General features: G+C 36.3%; 1 protein-coding gene across 1 annotated transcript in view; it reads left to right on the top strand.

Moving 5' to 3' along the window:
- LOC110569221 (dynein axonemal heavy chain 6-like) overlaps positions 1-20776 on the top strand; it is a 208451-nt gene that overhangs the window by 72756 nt on the left and 114919 nt on the right. The window contains exons 22-26 of the mRNA XM_064371611.1: positions 9947-10502; positions 11263-11385; positions 15238-15420; positions 15972-16115; positions 20273-20494. Coding sequence (XP_064227681.1) covers positions 9947-10502; positions 11263-11385; positions 15238-15420; positions 15972-16115; positions 20273-20494 — 1228 coding nt within the window. The remainder of the gene's footprint in view (positions 1-9946; positions 10503-11262; positions 11386-15237; positions 15421-15971; positions 16116-20272; positions 20495-20776) is intronic.

Here is a 20776-nt window from a genome sequence, read left to right as displayed (position 1 = left end):
TAATGCATTTCTTTTTGCTTCTTTCTTTGGCTTTCCATATCTCTGCTTACATTGCCCAGCTGTTTCTGCATGCTGTCCATTTTATCCATTAGAGCCTTTCACATATTAATCATCGTTGTTCTAAATCCCTGTCCGATAATTTCAATATCCGTCCCATGTCTGGTTGTACTGCTTGCTCTGTCTCTTCAGATTGTATTTTTTACCTTTTAGTATGCCTCACAATTTTTTCTTGATAGCTGGACATGATGCAGTGGTTAAAAGGAACTAGGACAAAGGTAAATTGGCCCTAAGTAATGTGGTATGGTGCAGCAGGAGGGAAAATGCTCTATTGTCCTAGGATTAGGACTCAGTCTTTTAATGAGCCTATGCCTTTGAATTGTAAGCTTCATAAGTGTTTCTCAGTTTTTTCTCCCCCTGTTAGGTGATACAGGTTGGCAGAGTGCCCTAGAGTTGGGTTTTTCCTTCTCCCAGTGAAAGGCCAGAGCCAGCTGGAGTTGATATTTCCCTTCCCCCAGGTCTATTAGGCTCTGACAAAACTCTAGCAGGTTAGGCTCTGGTTAACTCTCCTGGCTTCTTCTTAGGAAGAGCAGTGCTCTTGCCTATTTCAGAGTGGTTTCTTTTCCCCTCCCCTGCCAGAAGCATGAGGGAATTTCTTTCTTTCTTTTTTTTTTAAATGTGATTTTTTTTTTTTTTCATTTCCAACTCTTAAGTTCAGGGACGCATGTGCAGGATGTGTGGGTTTGTTACATAGGTAAACGTGTGCCATGGTGGGTTGCTGCACAGATCATCACATCACCCAGGTATTCAGCCCAGCATCCACTAGCTATTCTTCTTGACCCTCTCTCTCCTCCCACTCCCCACCCTCCAGCAGGCTCTTGTATGTGTGGTTCCCCACCATGTGTCCATGTGTTCTCATCATTTAGCTCCCACTTATAAGTGAGAGCACACAGTATTTGGTTTTCTGTTCCTGCATTAGTTTACTAAGGAAAATTGCCTCCAGCTCCATCCACGTTTCTGCAAAGCTTATAATCTCATTCCTTTTTTATGGCTGCATACTATTCCATGGTGCATATGTATCACATTTTCTTTTTTTTTTTTTTTAAGACAGATTCTCGCTCTGGCACCAGGCTGGAGTGCAGTGGCATGACCTCTGCTCACTGCAACCTCCGCCTGCCGGGTTCACGCAATTCTCCTGCCTCAGCCTCCCGAGTAGCTGGGACTACAGGTGCATGCCACCACACCCGGCTAATTTTATTTTTATTTTATTTTTAGTAGAGATAGGGTTTCACTATGTTGGCCAGGATGGTCTCCATCTCTTGACCTTGTGATCCACCCACCTTGGACTCCCAAAGTGCTGGGATTACAGGCGTGAGCCACCACAACCAGACTGTACCACATTTTCTTTATCCAGTCTACCATTGGTGGGCTTTTAGATGGGTTACATGTCTTTGCTATTTTGAATAATGCTGCAATGAACATACATATGCATGTGTCTTTATAATAGAATGACTTCTATTTCTTTAGGTATATACCCAGTAATGGAATTGCTGGGTCAAATGGTAGTTCTGTTTTTAGCTCTTTAGGGAATCACCAAACTGCTTTCCACAATGATTGAACTAATTCACACTCCCACCAACAATGTAAAAGCATTCCTTTTTCTCCACAACCTTGCCAGCACCTGTAGTTTTTTGGGTTTTTTTTTTTTTGACTTTTTAATAATAGCCATTCTAGGATGGGTACAGTGGCTCACACCTGTAATCCCAGCACTTTGGGAGGCCGAGGCAGGTGGATCATTTGAGGTGATCCAGCCTGAGACCAGCCTGACCAATATGATAAAACCCCATTTCTACAAAAAATACAAAATTAGCCAGGCGTGCTTGCACACGCCTGTAATCCCAGCTATTTGGGAGGCTGAGTCAGGAGAATCTCTTTAACCCGGGAGGCAGAGGTGACAGTAAGTGGAGATCATGCCATTGCACTCCAACCTGGACAACAAGAGTGAAACTCTGTTTCAAAAAAATAATAACAGTAATAATAGTAATAATAATAGCCATTCTAAATGGCATGAGATGGTTTCACATTGTGCTTTTGATTTGCATTTCTCTATTAATCAGTAATGTTTAGCTTTTTTTATATGTTTTTTGGCTGCATCTATGTCTTCTTTTGAGAAGTGTCTGTTGATGTACGTTGTCCACTGTTTAATGGGGCTGTTTGTTTTTTCCTGTAAGTTTGTTTAAGTTCCTTATAGATGCTGGATATTAGAACTTTGCCAGATGCATAGATTGCAAACATTTCGCATGATGGGATTTCTCTCAGATATTTACTCCAAGAACCTGGTTGAGCTCCTAGAGGTAAAACTCACAAAAGATGTGCCCCTCCACCCTGTGACTGGATGCCTCTGGAGTTTTTAACTCTCAGACATCTGCACATCTAGCCTCAAGCAGTTTATCAATTACAGTTCACATTTTCCTACCCTGACACTGGCTTTCATACTAGTTTGCTGTGATCCCATGTATGTGAATGTCTGTGTCTCTAATGTTGAGGGCAGAGGTATCTACAGGCATACCTCATTTTATTTCACTTATTTTACTGCACTTCACAGATATCGTGTATTTTACAAATTGAAGGTTTGTAAACCTTCATCAAGCAAGTTTATCGGCACAGTTTTTCCAACAGCTTGTGTTCACCGTGTGTATGTGTGGCACATTTTAGTAATTCTCACAATATTTCAAACATTTTTATTATTATATCTGTTGGATCTGTAATCAGTGATCTTTGATGTTGCTATGCAGTTGTTCTGGGAGCACCACAAACTGCACCCATACATGACAGCAAACTTAACTGATAAATGTGTGTGCTCTGTCTGCTCCACCGACAGCCATTCTCCCATCTCTCTCCTCTTTGGGCCTCCCTCTTCTCCGAGACAATAATATTGAAGTTAGGCCAACTAATGACCCTACAATGGTCTCTAGTGTTCAAGTGAAAGGGAGAGTCACACATCTCTCACTTTAAATCAGAAGCTAGAAACAATTAGCTTAGTGAGGAAGGCATGTCAAAAGCCAAGACAGGCTGAAAGCTAGACCTTTTGTGCCAAACAGCCTATTGTGAATGCAAAGGACAAGACATTGAAAGAAATTAGAAGTGCTACTTCATTGAATACATGAATGATAAGAAAGAGAAAGTAACCTTATTGCTGATATGGAGAAAGTTTTAGTGGTCTGAATAAAAGATTAAAGCAGCCACAACATTCCTATTAAGCCAATGTCTAATCCAGATCAAGGCCCTAACTCTCTTCGATTCTATAAAGGATGACAGCCGGTGAGAAAGCTGTGGAAGAAAAGTTCAAAGCTAGCAGAGATGTGACTGAATTACTGCAATCTCATAATAAAACTGCATGGATGAGGAGTTGCTTCTTATAGATTAGCAAAGAAAGTCAGTCTTTGTTTGTTTGTTTGTTTGTTTGTTTTGAGATGGAGTTTTGCTCTGTCACCAAGACTGGAGTAGACTGACACAATCTTGGCTCACTACAACCTCTGCCTCCTAGGTTCAAGCAATTCTCCTGCCTCAGCCTCCCAAGTAGCTGGGATTACAGATGACGCCATCACCTCTCGCTAATTTTGTATTTTTGGCAAAGACAGAGTTTCACCATGTTGGCAAGATTGGTCTTGAACTCCTGGCCTCAAGTCATTAGCCTGCCTCAGCTTCCCAAAGTGCTGAGATTACAGGTGTGAGCCACTGTGCCCAGCCAAAAGTAGTTTCTTGAGGCGGGATCTACCCCTGGTGAAGTAGCTAGCTTCAAACTTCTTTTCCTAGCTAGCTTCATGAAGTTTCCTTCATGAAGTTGAAGCAAAGAAGCTATTTTCATAACATAAGATACAAGGTAAAGTAACAAATGCTGATGTAGAGGCTGTAATAAGTTATCCAGATCTAGCTAAGAACACTGATGAAGGTGGCTACACTACGCAACAGATTTTTAATGTAGATAAAACACCATTCTATTAGAAGATGATGCCATATAGGACTTTCATAGTGAAAAAGGAGAAATCAATGCCTGGCTTCAAAGCTTTAAAGGCCAGGCTGACTCTAGTCAGGGGCTAAAGCAACTGGTGATTCTAAGTCAAAGCCAGTGCTCATTTACCACTCCAAAAACCCTAGGACCCTTAAGAATTACACTCAGTCTACTCTGCCTGTGCTCTAAAAATGAAACAACAAAGCCTGGATGACAGCACGTCTGTTTAGAGCATGGTTTACTGAATATTTTAACCCTTTTCCCATTTGCCCCAAGAGTACTCACTGGCAGCACTTGGCAGCTGCAGAATTTAACCTGAGATAACTTTGCCATGAAATATCTCACTTTTATTATTATTTTCACGTTGCTCTAGTATGTTGACTTTGGAAACAAAAGGCATCATCATTCTATAGCATTCTTTTTTAGTAGTGGTATTTCCACTTACAAAACATAGTAATTCTTGATCACTAAAAATATCAAATCCTAGAAAGCATAACATTTCTATGCATGATGTTACCATCTTTTTCATAATTGTTGGCCAAAGTTTCATCTGATGAATCTGATTTTTCCAAAATAGATGACTCTGATGATTTGGATGATTCTAATGTTAGTTCTGTTTAGAAATAACTCTAAGAACAGTTTTATATTTTATTTTCACACTGAAAAGCAGTCAGATTTGCTTCGGCCTCAAAGAGCATGTTTATGTAAAATTAAATGAGTACTGGCAACAAGCTGCCCTTTTTTGTTCTAAATGAGAAAAAGGTTAAACCCACCATTGAGAGCTATTGCTCAGAAAAAAAGACACTTTCAAAATGTCACTGCTCATTGGCAATGGACCTGGTCACTCAAGGCCTCTAAGAGAGATGTACAAGATGATGAATGTTGTTTTCATGCCTGCTAACACAACATCCATTCTGTAGCCCATGGATCAAGGAGTACTTTCAACTTTCAAGTCTTATTATTTAAGAAATATATTTTGTGATGCTATATCTGCCATAGATAGTGATTACTCTAATGGATCCAGGCAAAGTTAATTTAAAAACCTTCTGAAAAGGATTCGTCATTCTAGATATCGTTAAGAACATTTATTATTCATGGTAAGACAGCATGCCAATGTTAACAAGAATTTGGAAACAGTTGATTCCAACCCTTATGGATGATTTTGAGGGATTCAAGACCTCAATTGAGGAAGTGACTGTAGAAGTAGTGGAAATAGCAAGAGAACTAGAATTAGAAGTGGAACCTGAAGACGTGACTGAATGGCTGCATTCTCATGATCAAACTTAAATGGATGAGGAGTTGCTTCTTATGGATTAGCAAAGAAAATAGTTTCCTGAGATGAGATCTATTCCTAGTGAAGATGCTGTGAATGGTGTTAAAATGACAACAAAAGACTTAGACTATTACGTAAATATAGTTGATAAAGCAGTGGAAGGGTTCAAGAGAACTGACTTCAATTTTGAAAGTTCTGCTGTGGGTAAAATGCTGTCAAACAACATCACATGCTACATAGATACTTTTCATGAAAGGAAGAGTCAATGAATGTGGCAAACATTATTGTTGTCTTGTTTTAAGAAATTGCCACAATCACTGCAACCTTCAGCAACTACCACCCTGTTCAGTCAGCAGCTATCAACATTAAGGTAAGACCCTCTGCCAGCAAAAAGATTATGACTTGCCGAAGGCTCAGATGGTCATTTGCCTTTTTTAGCAATAAAGTGTTTTTAAATAAAGGTATGTACATCTTTTAGACATACACTATTGTATGCTTAAATGACTACAGTATAGCATAAAGATAAATTTTATATGCAGTGGGAAACAAAAAAATTTATATGAGTTGCTTTATTGCTATATTCACTTTATTGTAGTGGTCTGAAACTGAACCCCCAACATCTCTGAAGGATGCATATATATAAATATATGATTAAGTTTCACAATAAATCGTAGTACCATGTTTATAATTGGAACTCATATTTTTGTTTATCGTGTTCATCCTTTCTGATGCTCCAAGTTTGCTTCTTTCATCATTTTCTTTTTGCTTAGAGAACTTCCCTTAGCCATTCTTCATGGTAGATCTGCTGACTACAAATTTGATCACTTTTCATTTATCTGAGAATGTCTTGATTTCCCTTCATTACAGAGGGATATTTTCCCTGGGAATAGGATTCTGGAGTGACAGTTCTTTCAGTACTTGAAAGCTGTTGTACCACTTCCCATATATATGCAACCATAAAAAGGAATGAGATCATGTTCTTTGCAGGGACATAGATGAAGCTGGAAGCCATTATCCTCAGCAAACTAATGCAGGAACAGAAAACCAAATACCGCATGTTCTCGCTTGTAAGTGGGAGCTGAAAAATGAGAACACGTGGACACAGGGAGAAGAGCAGGGCCTGGAGCCTGTCGGGGGCGGGGAGTACGGAGTAGTGGTCCTGCTTGTGGGTGGGGCGGGGAAAGGGAGAGAATTAGGGAAAATAGCTAATGCATGCTGGGCTTAATACCTAGGTGATGAGTTGATAGGTGCAGCGAACCACCATGGCACGTGTTTACCTATGTAGCAAAACTTCACATGTACCCCAGAACTGAAAATAAAACATTTTTTTAAAAAGATGTACCACTTCCTGTCAGCCTGCATGAATTCTGCTGTCATTTTATGCGTTTTTTCCCTGTTGGTAAGGTGTCTTTTTTTTTTTTTCTTCTGACTGCTGCTAAGATTTTTTTTCTTTGTCATCCATTTTTAGAAGTTTGACTATGTCGTATCTTCACATGGATTTCTTTGGGTTTATCATGTTTGAGATTTGATCAACTTCTTAAATCTGTAGGTTCATGCTTTTTGGCAAATGCGTGACATTTTCAGTCATTATTTCTCTGAATACTTCTTCAGCTCTTTCGTCTTTCCCCATCATTTGAGACTCCAATGACACAAATGTTAGATCTTTTGTTATATTTCCATAGGTCCCCAAGGGCTGCTCATTTCTTTTTTCAGACAGTTTTCTCTATCTTGTTCAGATTGGGTAACTTCTATTATTCTGTCTTTCAGTTTACCAATTCTTTTTTCTATCCTTTCCATTTTTTCTCTTGAAACCATCTATTGATTTGTTATTATATTTTTTCAGTTCTAAAATTTCAAATAGGCTCTTTGTATATTCTTTTTTTCTTTTCTCTTTTTTTTTTTTTTTGTCTGAGGTGTCCTTATATTCTTTTGTTTCTAACGTGTTCATAATGGGTCCTTAAAACATTTTTACAATGTGTATTTTAAGATAATGATCTCACCTGTGTGTAGTCACATGTACCTATAGTCCTGGCTAGTCAGATGGCTGAGGCAGGAAGATTGCTTGAGCCCAGAAGTTCAAGGCCAGCCTGGCCAGTATAGTGAGACTCTATCCCTTAAGAAATAAAACAAATTTGTCAGACAGTTTTAACATCTCTCTCATCTCAGTGTTAACATTTGTTAATTGTCTCTCTTAGTTTACTTTGAGATCTTTCTGGCTTTTGATATGATGAATTATTTTTATTGAAGCCTACTTATCTAAGGTATTATGTCATGAGACTCTAGATCTTATTTAAACTTGTTTTAGCTGGCTTTCCCTGATGCCACACCAGCAAGAGAAATTAGAAATGCAACTTTGTTACTGCCAGGTGGGGATAGAATTCAACCTCTGTTGTTATCTGTTGGGAGCAGTCATTTCTGCTGTGTAAGGGTAGGAGTTCCAGCTCCCCCGGATAATGTCGTCCCGTGATAATGTCCTGGGTAGAACAGTAGAAGCGCCTTATTACTGCTCACCACATGATCTCCACTGATGCCACAGGGGAAGACAGCTTTATTACGCCTGGAGAGTGGTAAAAGTCCTGACTCTCCACTGAGCCTCCTCTGATGCCATCCATCAGAGAGAGGGAGGGATGCTCCATTATTCCTGGATGGGGCTGGAAGTCCAAGCTTCCCATATGGTCTCCACTAATACCAAAGGGGGCATCATTACCTCCCAGTGAGGATGAAAGTGCTTTATCCCTATTTTGTTTCTCTAACACCATGAGAAAATGAGGAGAGGAATTTGGGGAAACTTGTTACACGTTAGCTAGAGTGGAAGTCTGGGCTCCGCATTCAGTCTCTGCTGGTGTGGGTAGGAATAAATACCTCAGGATTTTTCTGTGATGTTTGGTTAGAATAGGGTTGTTATTGCCTCAAAGTTTTCTGTCTTGCTGGGCTGCCCCTTTCCTTGTCCTTTGAATAAAGACAGTAAGCTTTTCCTGGGGCTTTTTAAAAAAAAAAAAAAATCTGTGCCCATTGGCATTTCTGGATTGCCAGGATATAAAAGACAAAAGGACACAAGGGACTTATCACCACATTATTGCTTGCATCTTAAGGCACCTAGCCAGTCTGCTTTCTCTCTACCTTTCAGAGTCTTCTTATATTTATTTTACTTACACATAATTTACAGGGGTTTTAGTTGTACTTAATGGAAGGAATAGGGAAAAGTAAGTCTGTTCTATCTTCCTGGAGAAAGAACTTGGTTGGCACTTTCATGTATTGCTTTTAATACATTTGTATGTTTACAGCTGTTGCTTTTTCAATTAGTAATATATCATGAGCATCTTTTTGTCATGTTAGTATATATGCATGAGTCTATTTTTTTTAACAGCTGCTAGACTGCTATTATATAAAATTGTACTTTGAGACATAGTAAACCTACAGATCTACTTTAATGTGAAAGGTCATATATGGACATTTAGATTTTTCCTAATTGTTTTCTATTCTAATGATGGACATTCCTATACATATATCTTTGCGAGTGTATGATATTTCTACAGGGAGATTCCTGGAAGCAAGTTTCCTAGGTCATAGGGTTTGCACATTTTTAATTTAAATGGATTCTCTCAAGTTGTCCTCCAAAGATGGCTTACCCTTTTACATTTACATAAGTGGTTTTATGAAGGCGCATATTTTCCCATAAATGTTTTAAAGAGAGGCCAAATGCAGTAGCCTATTTTAATATTCATTTCTTTAACTATTAGTGTCATTGGGCATTATTTTCTATGTTCATTATTCGTTTATAATTATTATTCTTGGAGCATGTTCCAATTATACTCTTACTTATTGATTTATAGAAACTCATAACCTTTATTTGACGTAAACATTGGAAATGTTTTTCTAAGTCTCTCATTCATGCTATAAGTTTGTATATAAAGCCTTTTATCTCACAGAAGTTTGGGGTTTGTCTGTTTGTTTTTTTCACTCTTATCAACATTAGTTTTACAATTATAGATTTCCTGTCTTTCTTAGAAAGACCACCTTACCACAATGTTGCAAAATTTCTCTCTTGTACTTTCATCACCTTATGTAAGATTTTAACTGTATCACAAATGTATATGTGTATATAATGTGAGGTAAGGTTTTAGCTTTTTTTCCCCTATAGAAACAGTCACATTTTTCCTTCCTCCCTTTCTTACCTAATCTAATTTTTATTTGTATATTCACCTTATTTTTCTGAATATTCACATACAATTAGCAGTATATGTAGGTGATTTTAGGAAAAGTTGAGCTACAAATATAATTTTCAAATAATTTTAAATTTTTTAAATGAGGTATTTTATAATTTTTTAAATAATTAAAAATAAGTTCATCACCTATATGTTTGGTATATGCCATGTACTGTGGGAAATACAGAAAGAAACATAAGAGATATTGCTTACTCCCAAAAAGCTCCTAATATACTTAAGAACATTGGTCGACTATACAGGAAACAAACAAAATCATATGTAATATCAGAGAAATGATAGATTCTGGTACAGCACGTAGGACAAACTAATACTGTACATGTTCAGAAGAGAAAGATCGATGAGAAACAATAAGACTCATAATATTTCATTTATTGTGACAAATATGGGGAAATATCAATGACCAGTTCTTTCTAATTGATTTTATTTTTGTTTTGACAGTGGAATCATATCAGATCTTTTTCCTGGAGTCCAAATTCCAGAACATGATTATGGTATTTTACAGTCAACAATTGTGGATGTCATGAATGGACGAAATCTTCAGCCTGAGATGTGTATGGTTAGAAAAGTAATACAGTTTTATGAAACTATGCTAGTAAGGCATGGTGTTATGTTAGTTGGGCCAACAGGAGGTGGCAAGACCACAGTTTACCGAGTACTAGCAGAAACTTTAGGAAATTTACAAAAACTTGGGATAGAAAATCCCTTTTACCGGGCAGTTAAAACATATGTTCTCAACCCTAAATCAATTACCATGGGTGAATTATATGGAGAAGTTAATAACTTAACCTTGGAATGGAAAGATGGTTTGATGGCACTAAGTGTCCGAGCAGCTGTGAATGATACTTCAGAAGACCATAAATGGATCATCAGTGATGGGCCAGTAGATGCTCTTTGGATTGAAAACATGAATACAGTGCTGGATGATAACAAGATGCTTTGCCTGGCTAACAGTGAGAGGATTAAACTCACACCTCAAATTCACATGCTTTTTGAGGTAAGCGTGCACATTACTATGGAGTGAAATAATTCATTAAATTGGCATACCATCATTACATTTTTTTCTCATGCTGATGTAGCCTTTACTATCTATAATGTCTATTATTGTGCTCTGTTTACTTATTAAGTTATCCTTTTGTAATAGATTATCAGTCCTGACAGTCAAAGTCTCAAATGTTCTTGTCTCTATAAATAGGAAGAACAAAATAAATTCTGGCTTCCTTAGCACTTGCTTTCCTTTGGAGAGAGAGACAGAGATTTGAAATGCATTTCAAATTAAACAATTATTATATTTAATAAGAATAAATTATCCCACTGTGATATGAATATTTGATGAGGGATTAGACGAGGAATGTGGACCAAGTACAGCTACAAACATTATGAAGGATACCATCTGTGTTATATTCATTCATCAAATACTGATTGAATGCCTACTGTGTGCTAGGGTTTCTAATACAAGAATGAAAAGGAGACTAGAGAAAAGCAAAGGGAAGAAAGAAAAAAATACCTATTCCTGCTCATAGGATTTGACAGTATCCTCCTACACTTGTGGGAATTTTTTTCACCTTACACCTCATGTAACTTTCCTCCTCCATTTCTAATTACGTATTGCTCTCCCACTCTCTTCCACACAAAGCCTTTCAGTGCTAAGTTAGACTTTAAAAGTGTGAATCGTTTTAAAAGTGTGAACACTGAAGTTGGAGAAATAAAGAAGCATCATATTAGCTGTTTCCTGTTCCAACTTTCTTCAACTTTAGGTGCAAGATCTGCGAGTTGCCTCCCCTGCAACAGTCAGTCGATGTGGAATGGTGTTTGTGGATCCTGAAGAACTGAAATGGATGCCTTATGTTAAAACTTGGATGACAGGTATTTCTGAAAAAGTAAGTGCAACCAGATACTACCCAATATCTCCATCTGTCAGGACACGCACTACCTTCAAATGTACAAATAATAGGTTAAGGATTCATTGTTCTTCATTGAGGGGACTTCATTATTTTACCTAGTACTCCCTAAGAATTCCTGGAATCCTTCAGGAATGTTTATCTGCTCCCCAAATCTGTCCCCATTCCTTGTTATCCCAGCCTGCCAGCCCGCCAGCCTGCCTACTCACCCTGCCTCCTGCCTCTTCTGTCTGGCTTCTCCCCAGACTACAAACACAAGCCACTTTTTTGAGTCCCTAAAAACACAGCTACAACAGCCTGAGGCGTTGAGACTCTGAAGAAAGCTTTGTAGAAAGAGGGGAAACACAATGAAGAAAAAGAATATTTAAGTCCAGACACTAACCGTCATTGCTTTTGGATTTTCAGAGCCCCAAACAGCCAAAGATAAAAGAAAAAATAGTTTACATCCTACCCCAATTGTAGGTTCATGACCCAAGACACATTCTAACCTCAGAGGTATAATTCCACCCAAAGTGAAGTAAAGTTTATATATTATTATTGAAAACAATTCAGTTTCATACTACCTTCTGTAGCCTCTCCATTCTAACATAGAATTTTTCTCTTTACCTTAACAAGTAGTCCTTTGAGATGTTTCCCCCCATCTCATCCCCTACTCCAAGTAAACCATCTTCTTCTCTGCCTCTTCCCCTCCAAAGATGAGCCAGAAAATTATTGTTTTCCTCCTTTTTAGGCATCAACATTTTAAGAATATTATGATCTAGTCTCAAAGTACCTTATTATATAGATAGTAATTCTCAGAATTGAGAGCTTATCATTGGCTACCTTAAAATTTTTAAACTTTTCTGAATTCACTTTTTAAAAAATTAACAGGCTACTTTTATGTTTACAGCAGTTTTAAGTTTATAGAAAAATTGAACAGAAATGAGAGTTCCCATGTACTTCCTCTCCCCCAAACAGTTTCTTCTATTATTAACATTTTGCATAAATGGTGAACCAGTATTTATATATTCTTATTAACCGAAGTCCATAGTTTAGAGTCACTCTTTGTATACAATTTATGTGTTTTGAAAAATGCATAATGTCATGTTTCCACCGTTATAGTATCAGGCAGAATAGTTTCATTGCTCTAAAAATCCTCTAAACTCCACATATTCATCCCTCCTCTCCATCCCTAAAATCCTGGCAACCACTGATCTTTTTACTATCTCTATAGTTTTACCTTTTCCAGAATGTGATACAGTTGAATCATACAGTACGTAGCCTTTTCAGACTGGCTTTTTTCACTTGGTAATATTCATTTAAGGTACTTCCATGTCTTTCTGTGGTTTGGTAGCTTATTTCTTTTTAGCATTGGATAATATTTTGTTGTATGAATGTACCACAGTTCACATACCAGTTCACCTACTGAAAGACATCTTGGTTGTTTCCAAGTTTTGGCAATTATGAATTAAACTCTTAATAAGCATTAATGTGCAGGTTTTTGTGTGGACATAGTTTTCACCATATTTGGGTAAATACCTAGGAATGTGGTTGCTGAATCATATAGTATATATTTAGCTCTGTACGGAACTGTAAGACTGTCTTCTAATGTGGCTGTATCATTTTGTATTCCCACCAACAGTGAATGAGGATTCCTGTTGCTCACATCCTTGACAGCATTTGGCATCGTCAGTGTTGTGGATTTTATCCATTCTAATGTGCATGTAGTAGTATCTTGTTTTAATTTGCAATTTCTAATGACATATGGCTTTAGCATATTCTCATATGTTTGTTTGCTCTCTATGAATCATATGTCGTGAGGTGTCTATTAGGAAGGTCTTTAGTCCATTTTTAAGTTGGGTTGTTTGTTTTCTTATTGTTGAATTTTAAGAGTTCTTTGCATATTTTGAATTCAATTCTTTATCAGATTATATCTTTTGCAAATATTTTCTCCCAGTCTGTGGCTTGTCCTTTTATTTTTTTAACAATACTCCGGTTTCTCTTCAGATTGAATAAATATTTCATCTTCTATTCCCTTTACAACGTCTTTCACAGAGTAGAAGTTAATTTTAATGAAATCCAACTTATTGTTTTTTTTTTTTCATGGATGGTGGCTTTGGTGTCATACCCAAAAATTCACCACCAAGCCCAAAGTCATGTAGATTTTCTCCTGTTATCTTCTAACGTTTTATATTTTGTGTTTTACATTTATTTTCAGTTAATTTTTAGGCAGGTTTAAGGTCTGTTTCTAGATTCTTTTTTTTTTTTTTTTTTTTTTTTTTTGCATGGGTATATCCAGTTGTTCCAGCACCACTTGTTGAAAAGACTGTCCTTTCTTCATCAGATTGACTTTGCTGTTTTGTCAAAATCAGTTGACTATGTAGGTCTATTTCTGTGCTCTCCATTCTGTTCCATTGATCTATTTGTCCATTCTTTCACCAATACCCCACTTTCTTGATTACTGCAGCTGTATAGTAAGTCTTGAAGCTGGGTAGTGTCAGTTTTTCAACTTTGTTCTTTTTCTTCATTGTTGTGTTGTTTATTCTGGGTCTTTTGCCTTTCCATATAAACTTTAGAATCAGTTTGTCAATTCATCCACAAAGTAACTTACTGGAATTTTAACTGAAATTGTGTTGAATTTATAGATAATATAAGAGAAATTGACATCTTAAGACTATTTAGTCTTCCTATCCATGAATGTGATATTTCTCTCAATTTATTTAGTAGTTCTATACTTTCTGTAGCTTGTCTTATATAAATCTAGTACATACTTTGTTATATTTATAATTAATTTTTGGCACTAATATAAATTGTGTCATATTTTTAATTTCAAGTTCCAGTTGCTTCTTGCTGATGTATAAGAAAATAATTGACTTGTATATGTTAACCTCATATCCTGCAACTTTGCTACGATTGCCTATGAGTTTCAGTTTTGTTTTGTTTTGTCAATTTAGGCAGATTTTCTATATAGACAATTATGTTATTTGTAAACAAAGACAGTATTATTCCTTCCTTCCCAGTCTGTATACCTTTTACTTCCTTTTATTGTTCCATTGCATTAGCTAGGACTTCCAGGACAACATTGAATGAGTAGTGAGAGGGGCTAAGTTCACTTTTAAATCTTTAGAAATTACTATCTTACATTGATATTAAAATGTTGTCTTCTCATGGATGAACCTGGAAACCATCATTCTCAGCAAACTGACACAAGAACACAAAATCAAACACCGCATGTTCTCACTCATAGGAGGGTGTTGAACAATGAGAACACATGGACACAGGGAAGGGAGCACTATACACTGGGGTCTGTTGGGGGGAGTGGGGGGGACAGCGGGGAGGGGTGGTGAGTCAGGGAGGGATAGCATGGGGAGAAATGCCAGATATAGGTGAAGGGGAAGAAGGCAGCAAATCACACTGCCACGTATGCACCTATGCAACAACCTTGCATGTTTTTCACATGTACCCCAAAACCTAAAACGCAATAAAAAAAATATGTTGTCTTCTGTGTTTCTTCTTTTTCATTGTTAATAATGGTGAAAGAACATCAATATAGAAGAGTGCATGAAATATATATAGGCAGCTTAAGAAATAATTATGAAATTAACACCTTTGAATCAATTGCCAGACCAAGAAATAGAGCATGATCAACTACATATAATCTGCCCCATGTATCCCTTCCCAGTCATAAAGGGTTTCCTTAAAATTTAATTTGTTTAGTATGTTGTGATAGTTATAGCCTTTGGTCTAAAGGTCACTGAATATAGAGAAATACTCAGATTTTAACCAACCTGTTTCTAAACTTAATTATATATTTATTAAGTCTTGTTAAACTATCGTTTGTTTCATTTTCAGCTGAATGAGGAAACCCAAGAATATATATTGAATCTTTTCCAACGTTATGTTGATGAAGGTTTACATTTTATCAATAAAAAGTGCAGCCAAGCAATTCCACAAGTGGACATCAGCAAAGTTACTACACTCTGTTGCTTATTGGAGTCCCTGATACTTGGGAAAGATGGAGTTAACTTGGCAATGGTATGAAGCATTTTCTTACTGCTATGAAGCTAGAAAAATTAGATTATTATATAAATTCTTTGCAAAGAAATGACTCCATTCTAAAATATAATCATTTTATTTTTAAGTTAATTTTACAGGGAACTAATAGCTACTATTACATTCATAGAATCTCAAAGCTAGAAGGAACATTAGAGTGTATAATTTATTCCACTACTCAATTTTGAATTCTCTTACAGTCTACAACGTATTCCCGATACAACATATTCTCAATCTGCTTACATACCTTCATGCAGGCATTAAAAAAGTTATAACAATCAGTTGAAAAACAAGCTTGGACTTTTTTCCCCTACATATTCCTTCTCATTCAATTTCTCATCAGTGGTTGTAATATATAACCATAAGAAAACACTACTCTGTGAAACATTGAATGAAGCATAAGAAGCATACACTGTGCCCATTTAAAAATATGTGAGTCTAAATGAAATAAAAACATCTTTACACTTCGCAGCTTAGGATTCTTTTTATGTTTATATATAAAATATTAACTCTGTTTCTCTTTATTCTTTCAGGAACAAATAAAACTGAACACTATACTATGTCAGACTTTTGTATTCTGTTATCTGTGGGCTTTGGGTGGAAACCTAACTGAACACTATTGGGATTCTTTTGATACATTTATTCGAACACAATTTGATGATAATCCTGATGCCAGGGTAAGAACCAAATAAATTATATTTTAACATAATTCCGAATTATTAAAATTAAATTTTAAGATTAAGAGCTTTAGTTCTACTGAAAATGTAACATGTACACTAAGCTGGTTTCTAAAATTATTCGAGTTTTTCCAACCATAGTTAACGTTTATCATATTTCATAAGTTAGGAGTACTCTCCCAGTCATATGAAAAAAAGTAAGATGTATAAATATATAAAAACTCTCTACTATAAACAAATATTGAATTCTAGTTAGTAAATTTATTTTTCACAGGGTGATTGGTTAGCTATTTTTAATTGCTAGGATGGTACTTGCTATATATTCTAAGATTGACTATGTAAGTAAATGTATTGAGAATAATGGCAATGAATTTCTCACCGTTAGAGAGGGGATTTACGAATACGGAAGGAGGAAAATTAGAATATACTCTGTATTATTGCATTGGAATTGCAGGCCTCAGTACTCACTGATACTCAAAACATTAACATATATACATATAAATGTTTGAAAATTGCCTGGGCACATGGCTCACACCTGTAATCTCAGCGCTTTGGGAGGCCAAGGTAGGAGGACCACTTGAGGCCAGGAGTTTGAGACCTGCACAATATAGCAAGACCCTGTCTCTAAAAATTTTTAGTAGCCAAGTTCAATGGTGCATACCTGTAGTCCTAGCTACTCAGGAGACTGAGGTAAGGAGATTACTTGAGCCCAGGAGTTTGAGGCTGCACTGAGCTATGATCGTACTGCTGCACTCCAGCCTGGGCAACAGAGCAAGACTCTGTCTTTAAATAAGTAAATGTATGAAAATTGGTGTGTGTGTGTGTGTGTGTGTGTATAAATTTTCTAGTCTATGTGCTGAAAGGAACTACACATAAAGATATCTTGATAGCAGCAATGAGCATATCTAGTATACTTATTTTTAAACACTATTGTCATTCTCCACTAAAGGAAATGAGAAATTCTTAGTAAAATAGTTGATTTCAAGACTGGATCAGGGAAGATACAAAAAACTATTGTATGTCACATAGTAAAAAAGTGCTCAAAGAATGATGTGACATGTCAAAAGAACACAGAAGGAAGTTTGAAGGGACTTCCACTGATCAAAACTGGATAGATTTTAGCATCAAAATCAATAATCATAGTATAGGATCATAACCCTTTTAATAATAATACTCATAATAAAAATGTGCATGACTAAATAAGTAGGAAGAAAGAAAAACTTTCTTATAATCACCTTGCAACCATTCTTGTAATAATTGATTTAGGCAGGAGTCATCAATGGATACTAAAACTAATGGGTGGAGGTGTCATGATAAGCAATATTTACATAGTTTCAGAGTATTTAGTAAAGAAAAACAACCTTGCAAACAGCACCTTAGCTATATGATCAATTTAACTTAATTAACATTAAGACAATCCTATGCCTGCCTCCTGATATGGGACACTGTGAAAGATATAATCTTGCTTCTGTGATAGTTCTTTTAAAAATATGTAACTTGAATCTAATCATGAGGATACACCTAGAAAACCCAAACCAATGAATATTTAATAAAATAAAATGGACTATATTTTTCAAATATGTCTATGTCATGAGACAAAGTTGAGAGACTTTTGACTAAAGAGAGATAATTAAATGCAATGCATGATCCTGGATTGCATCTTAGATTTGGAAAAATATAGCTATAAATAATATTATTGGAAAAAATGGCAATATTTGAATATCAAATGTAAATTAGATAATAGTATCTCAGTGTTCAATAAATTTTATTACTTAAGTTTTTTTTAAAATATGTTCTTTTTCTTCATCCTTGCTGCCTTTGGATAACCCAGGTTCTTATCATTTCTTCCCTGGGCTATTAAAATAGCCTATTTAGTATTCCTTTGCTTTTGCTCCAGTCCTATCTAATTCACCCTTTCTACCAGTATTTTTTTTTTTTTTTTTTTTTTTTTGAGACGGAGTTTAGCTCTTGTTACCCAGGCTGGAGTGCAATGGCGCAATCTCGGCTCACCACAACCTCCGCCTCCTGGGTTCAGGCAATTCTCCTGCCTCAGCCTCCTGAGTAGCTGGGATTACAGGCACGCGCCACCATGCCCAGCTAATTTTTTGTATTTTTAGTAGAGACGGGGTTTCACCATGTTGACCAGGATGGTCTCGATCTCTTGACCTCATGATCCACCCACCTCGGCCTCCCAAAGTGCTGGGATTACAGGCGTTAGCCACCGCGCCCGGCCCAGTATTTTTAAAGTTAAAGATCACAATCTATTAACTCGTCATGAATTCAAGTGAAAGGGTCACAACCTAGTTTTTAAAATGGAAATATCCTCTATTACAACTTTTTGTCAACACTATATTGGAGAGTCTAGCCAGTGCAATAAGGCAAGAAAAATAAATAAAACATATAAACTTTGGAAAGGAAGAAGTAAAATAGTCATTACCTGCAGATAAAAATGACTGAACATATAGAAAATCCTAAAACATCTACAAATGATTACAATTAATAAGAAAATTAGTAAGGCCCTTGGATATAAGGTCCACTAATAGTTAACAAGTGAAAATTTAAAACAATACTGTTTTCAAAAGCAACAAAATACCAAGCACTTAGGAATAAAATTAATGAATGATGTGAAAGACCTCTGCTGAAAATTACAGAACATTGTTGAGAGAAATTTTAAAAGATCTGTATAAATGGAGAGATACACTATGTTCATGGATTGAGATGCTATTATTAAGTTATCAGTTCTTCCCAAAATATTTTGAAGATTTTAGGCAACTTCAATCCCAAAATCTCAACAGATTTTTTCTATGAAATCTGACAATCTCATTCTAAAATTTATATAAAAATATAAAAGACCTATAATAAGTAAGATAATCTTGAAGGAACACACATTTGGAGGACTTAAACTACATGACTTGAATAAATGAAGACGATAAAACAGCAGCAATTAAGAGTGTGGCATTGGTGAGAGTACAGTCAAATAGACAAACTAGGATTGCCAAAAAAGTAGAAGAAAGAAACCTTCCGAGGTGCTGTACATGTTCTATGATTTAATCTAGGGTGATTATATTAACATTTACATATGTTAAAACTCTCTAAAATGGACTCTTAAAATTTGACCAAAAAAATTATGTATACCTTGAGTTTAAAAAAAAAAAAATAGAAAGTAGAGTGAATTGCACATAGTAGGGGTAAAATATTTTACACGTTTGTAGATACACATATATATGTATGTACAGAATCAATGAAAAATTAATTTCTTACTAAAAGTCACTGTCAAATGAGCTTCAAGCAACTCTGGTGCTGACATTGCAGCATGAAGTTTCTCTGTACAACTGCCAGGATGAAACTTCTGAAATGCAATCTGATTATGTTACTTACCTACTTAGAATCCCTCACTGAACTGTTGCTCTAAGATCTTTAATAAGTAAAGCTTTTTTATAATCTGGCCCATCTGTATTTCCAGCCTCATCTCACTGTATGCAATGCTTTCATGGCATCAGACTTCTGATCCTGTTTTATCAGTCTGAATCTTGACCCCTTCTTTCCCACCGCTATTCCATCCCTTTTTTGCCCATCTGACTCCAGTTTGTTCTTCAAGTCTGAGTTGTAGCATTACCACCCCTGGAATCCTTCCTGAATCTCTAGCCATCACCATAACTTCCCTGCAAATAGAAATGAGCCACCCCTCTGTGTGTGTGTGTGTGTGTGTGTGTGTGTGTGTGTGTGTGATTGTTATAAACTCCTTTAGAGACCTTATTTCCCCATGGGTATTAACTGAAGTGCTTATGTCCCCCAGGGGGGATTACCAGGTCATTGAAGACAGAGGCTGTGTCTCATTCAGCATTTGTCCTCAGCATCACAGACAGTATTTGGCATGGAATAAGCCCCTGACTGTTAAATTTAATTAAAAATGCTTTACAATTCTGACATGGGTTTTAATGTAATCAGTATAACGGATATTTTAATGCATTGTGTTGCATAATTTTGTTTAAATAACTAGTCTCAGATACCTAAATAACTATGTCTCTACAAAGAACAAAGAAATCCAAATCCATTTAGGTTTTGTGACTGCCTTTGTTTCTATGTGAATGTATCTACTACTGTGTGTCAATATTGCCTGTAGCCTATTGAAAGTGGTATTTAATTTTGTACTTTAGCTTCCCAGTTCTGGTGATCTATGGAGCATTCATATGAACTTTGACACCAAACGGCTGGATCCCTGGGAACGAATCATACCTACCTTCAAATACAACCGAGATGTTCCATTTTTTGAAATGCTTGTCCCCACAACTGATACAGTACGCTATGGGTATTTAATGGAAAAACTACTGGCAGTCAAGCGTTCTGTGTTGTTTACTGGAATAACTGGAGTAGGCAAGGTAGGAAACTTACATCAAAAAAGAAGTTCTTTCCAAAAATGAGGGTGTGGTAGACATAGAAATGTCAGCACCAGAAGTGATATTAATTCTAAGAGGAATTATTTTTAACTTTTAGCACTTTATTAGGAAGAACATTCTACTGAATCTATATTGATCCTGGGAATTGTTCCAAAGTTTGCTGGTTTCTGAATACATTTTTTGGAGTTGATATTATATGAACTAGAGGGCCCTGTAGGCCAGCATATGTGTTTAGGGGCTTTTATGTTTTATCTCTTGGTATTT

The sequence above is a fragment of the Aotus nancymaae genome, unplaced genomic scaffold (assembly GCF_030222135.1).
Source record: "Aotus nancymaae isolate 86718 unplaced genomic scaffold, 86718_ANA_hifiasm-v0.15.2.pri h1tg000141l, whole genome shotgun sequence".
Taxonomy (NCBI): domain Eukaryota; kingdom Metazoa; phylum Chordata; class Mammalia; order Primates; family Aotidae; genus Aotus; species Aotus nancymaae.
This window is presented reverse-complemented; position numbering and strand designations above follow the sequence as displayed.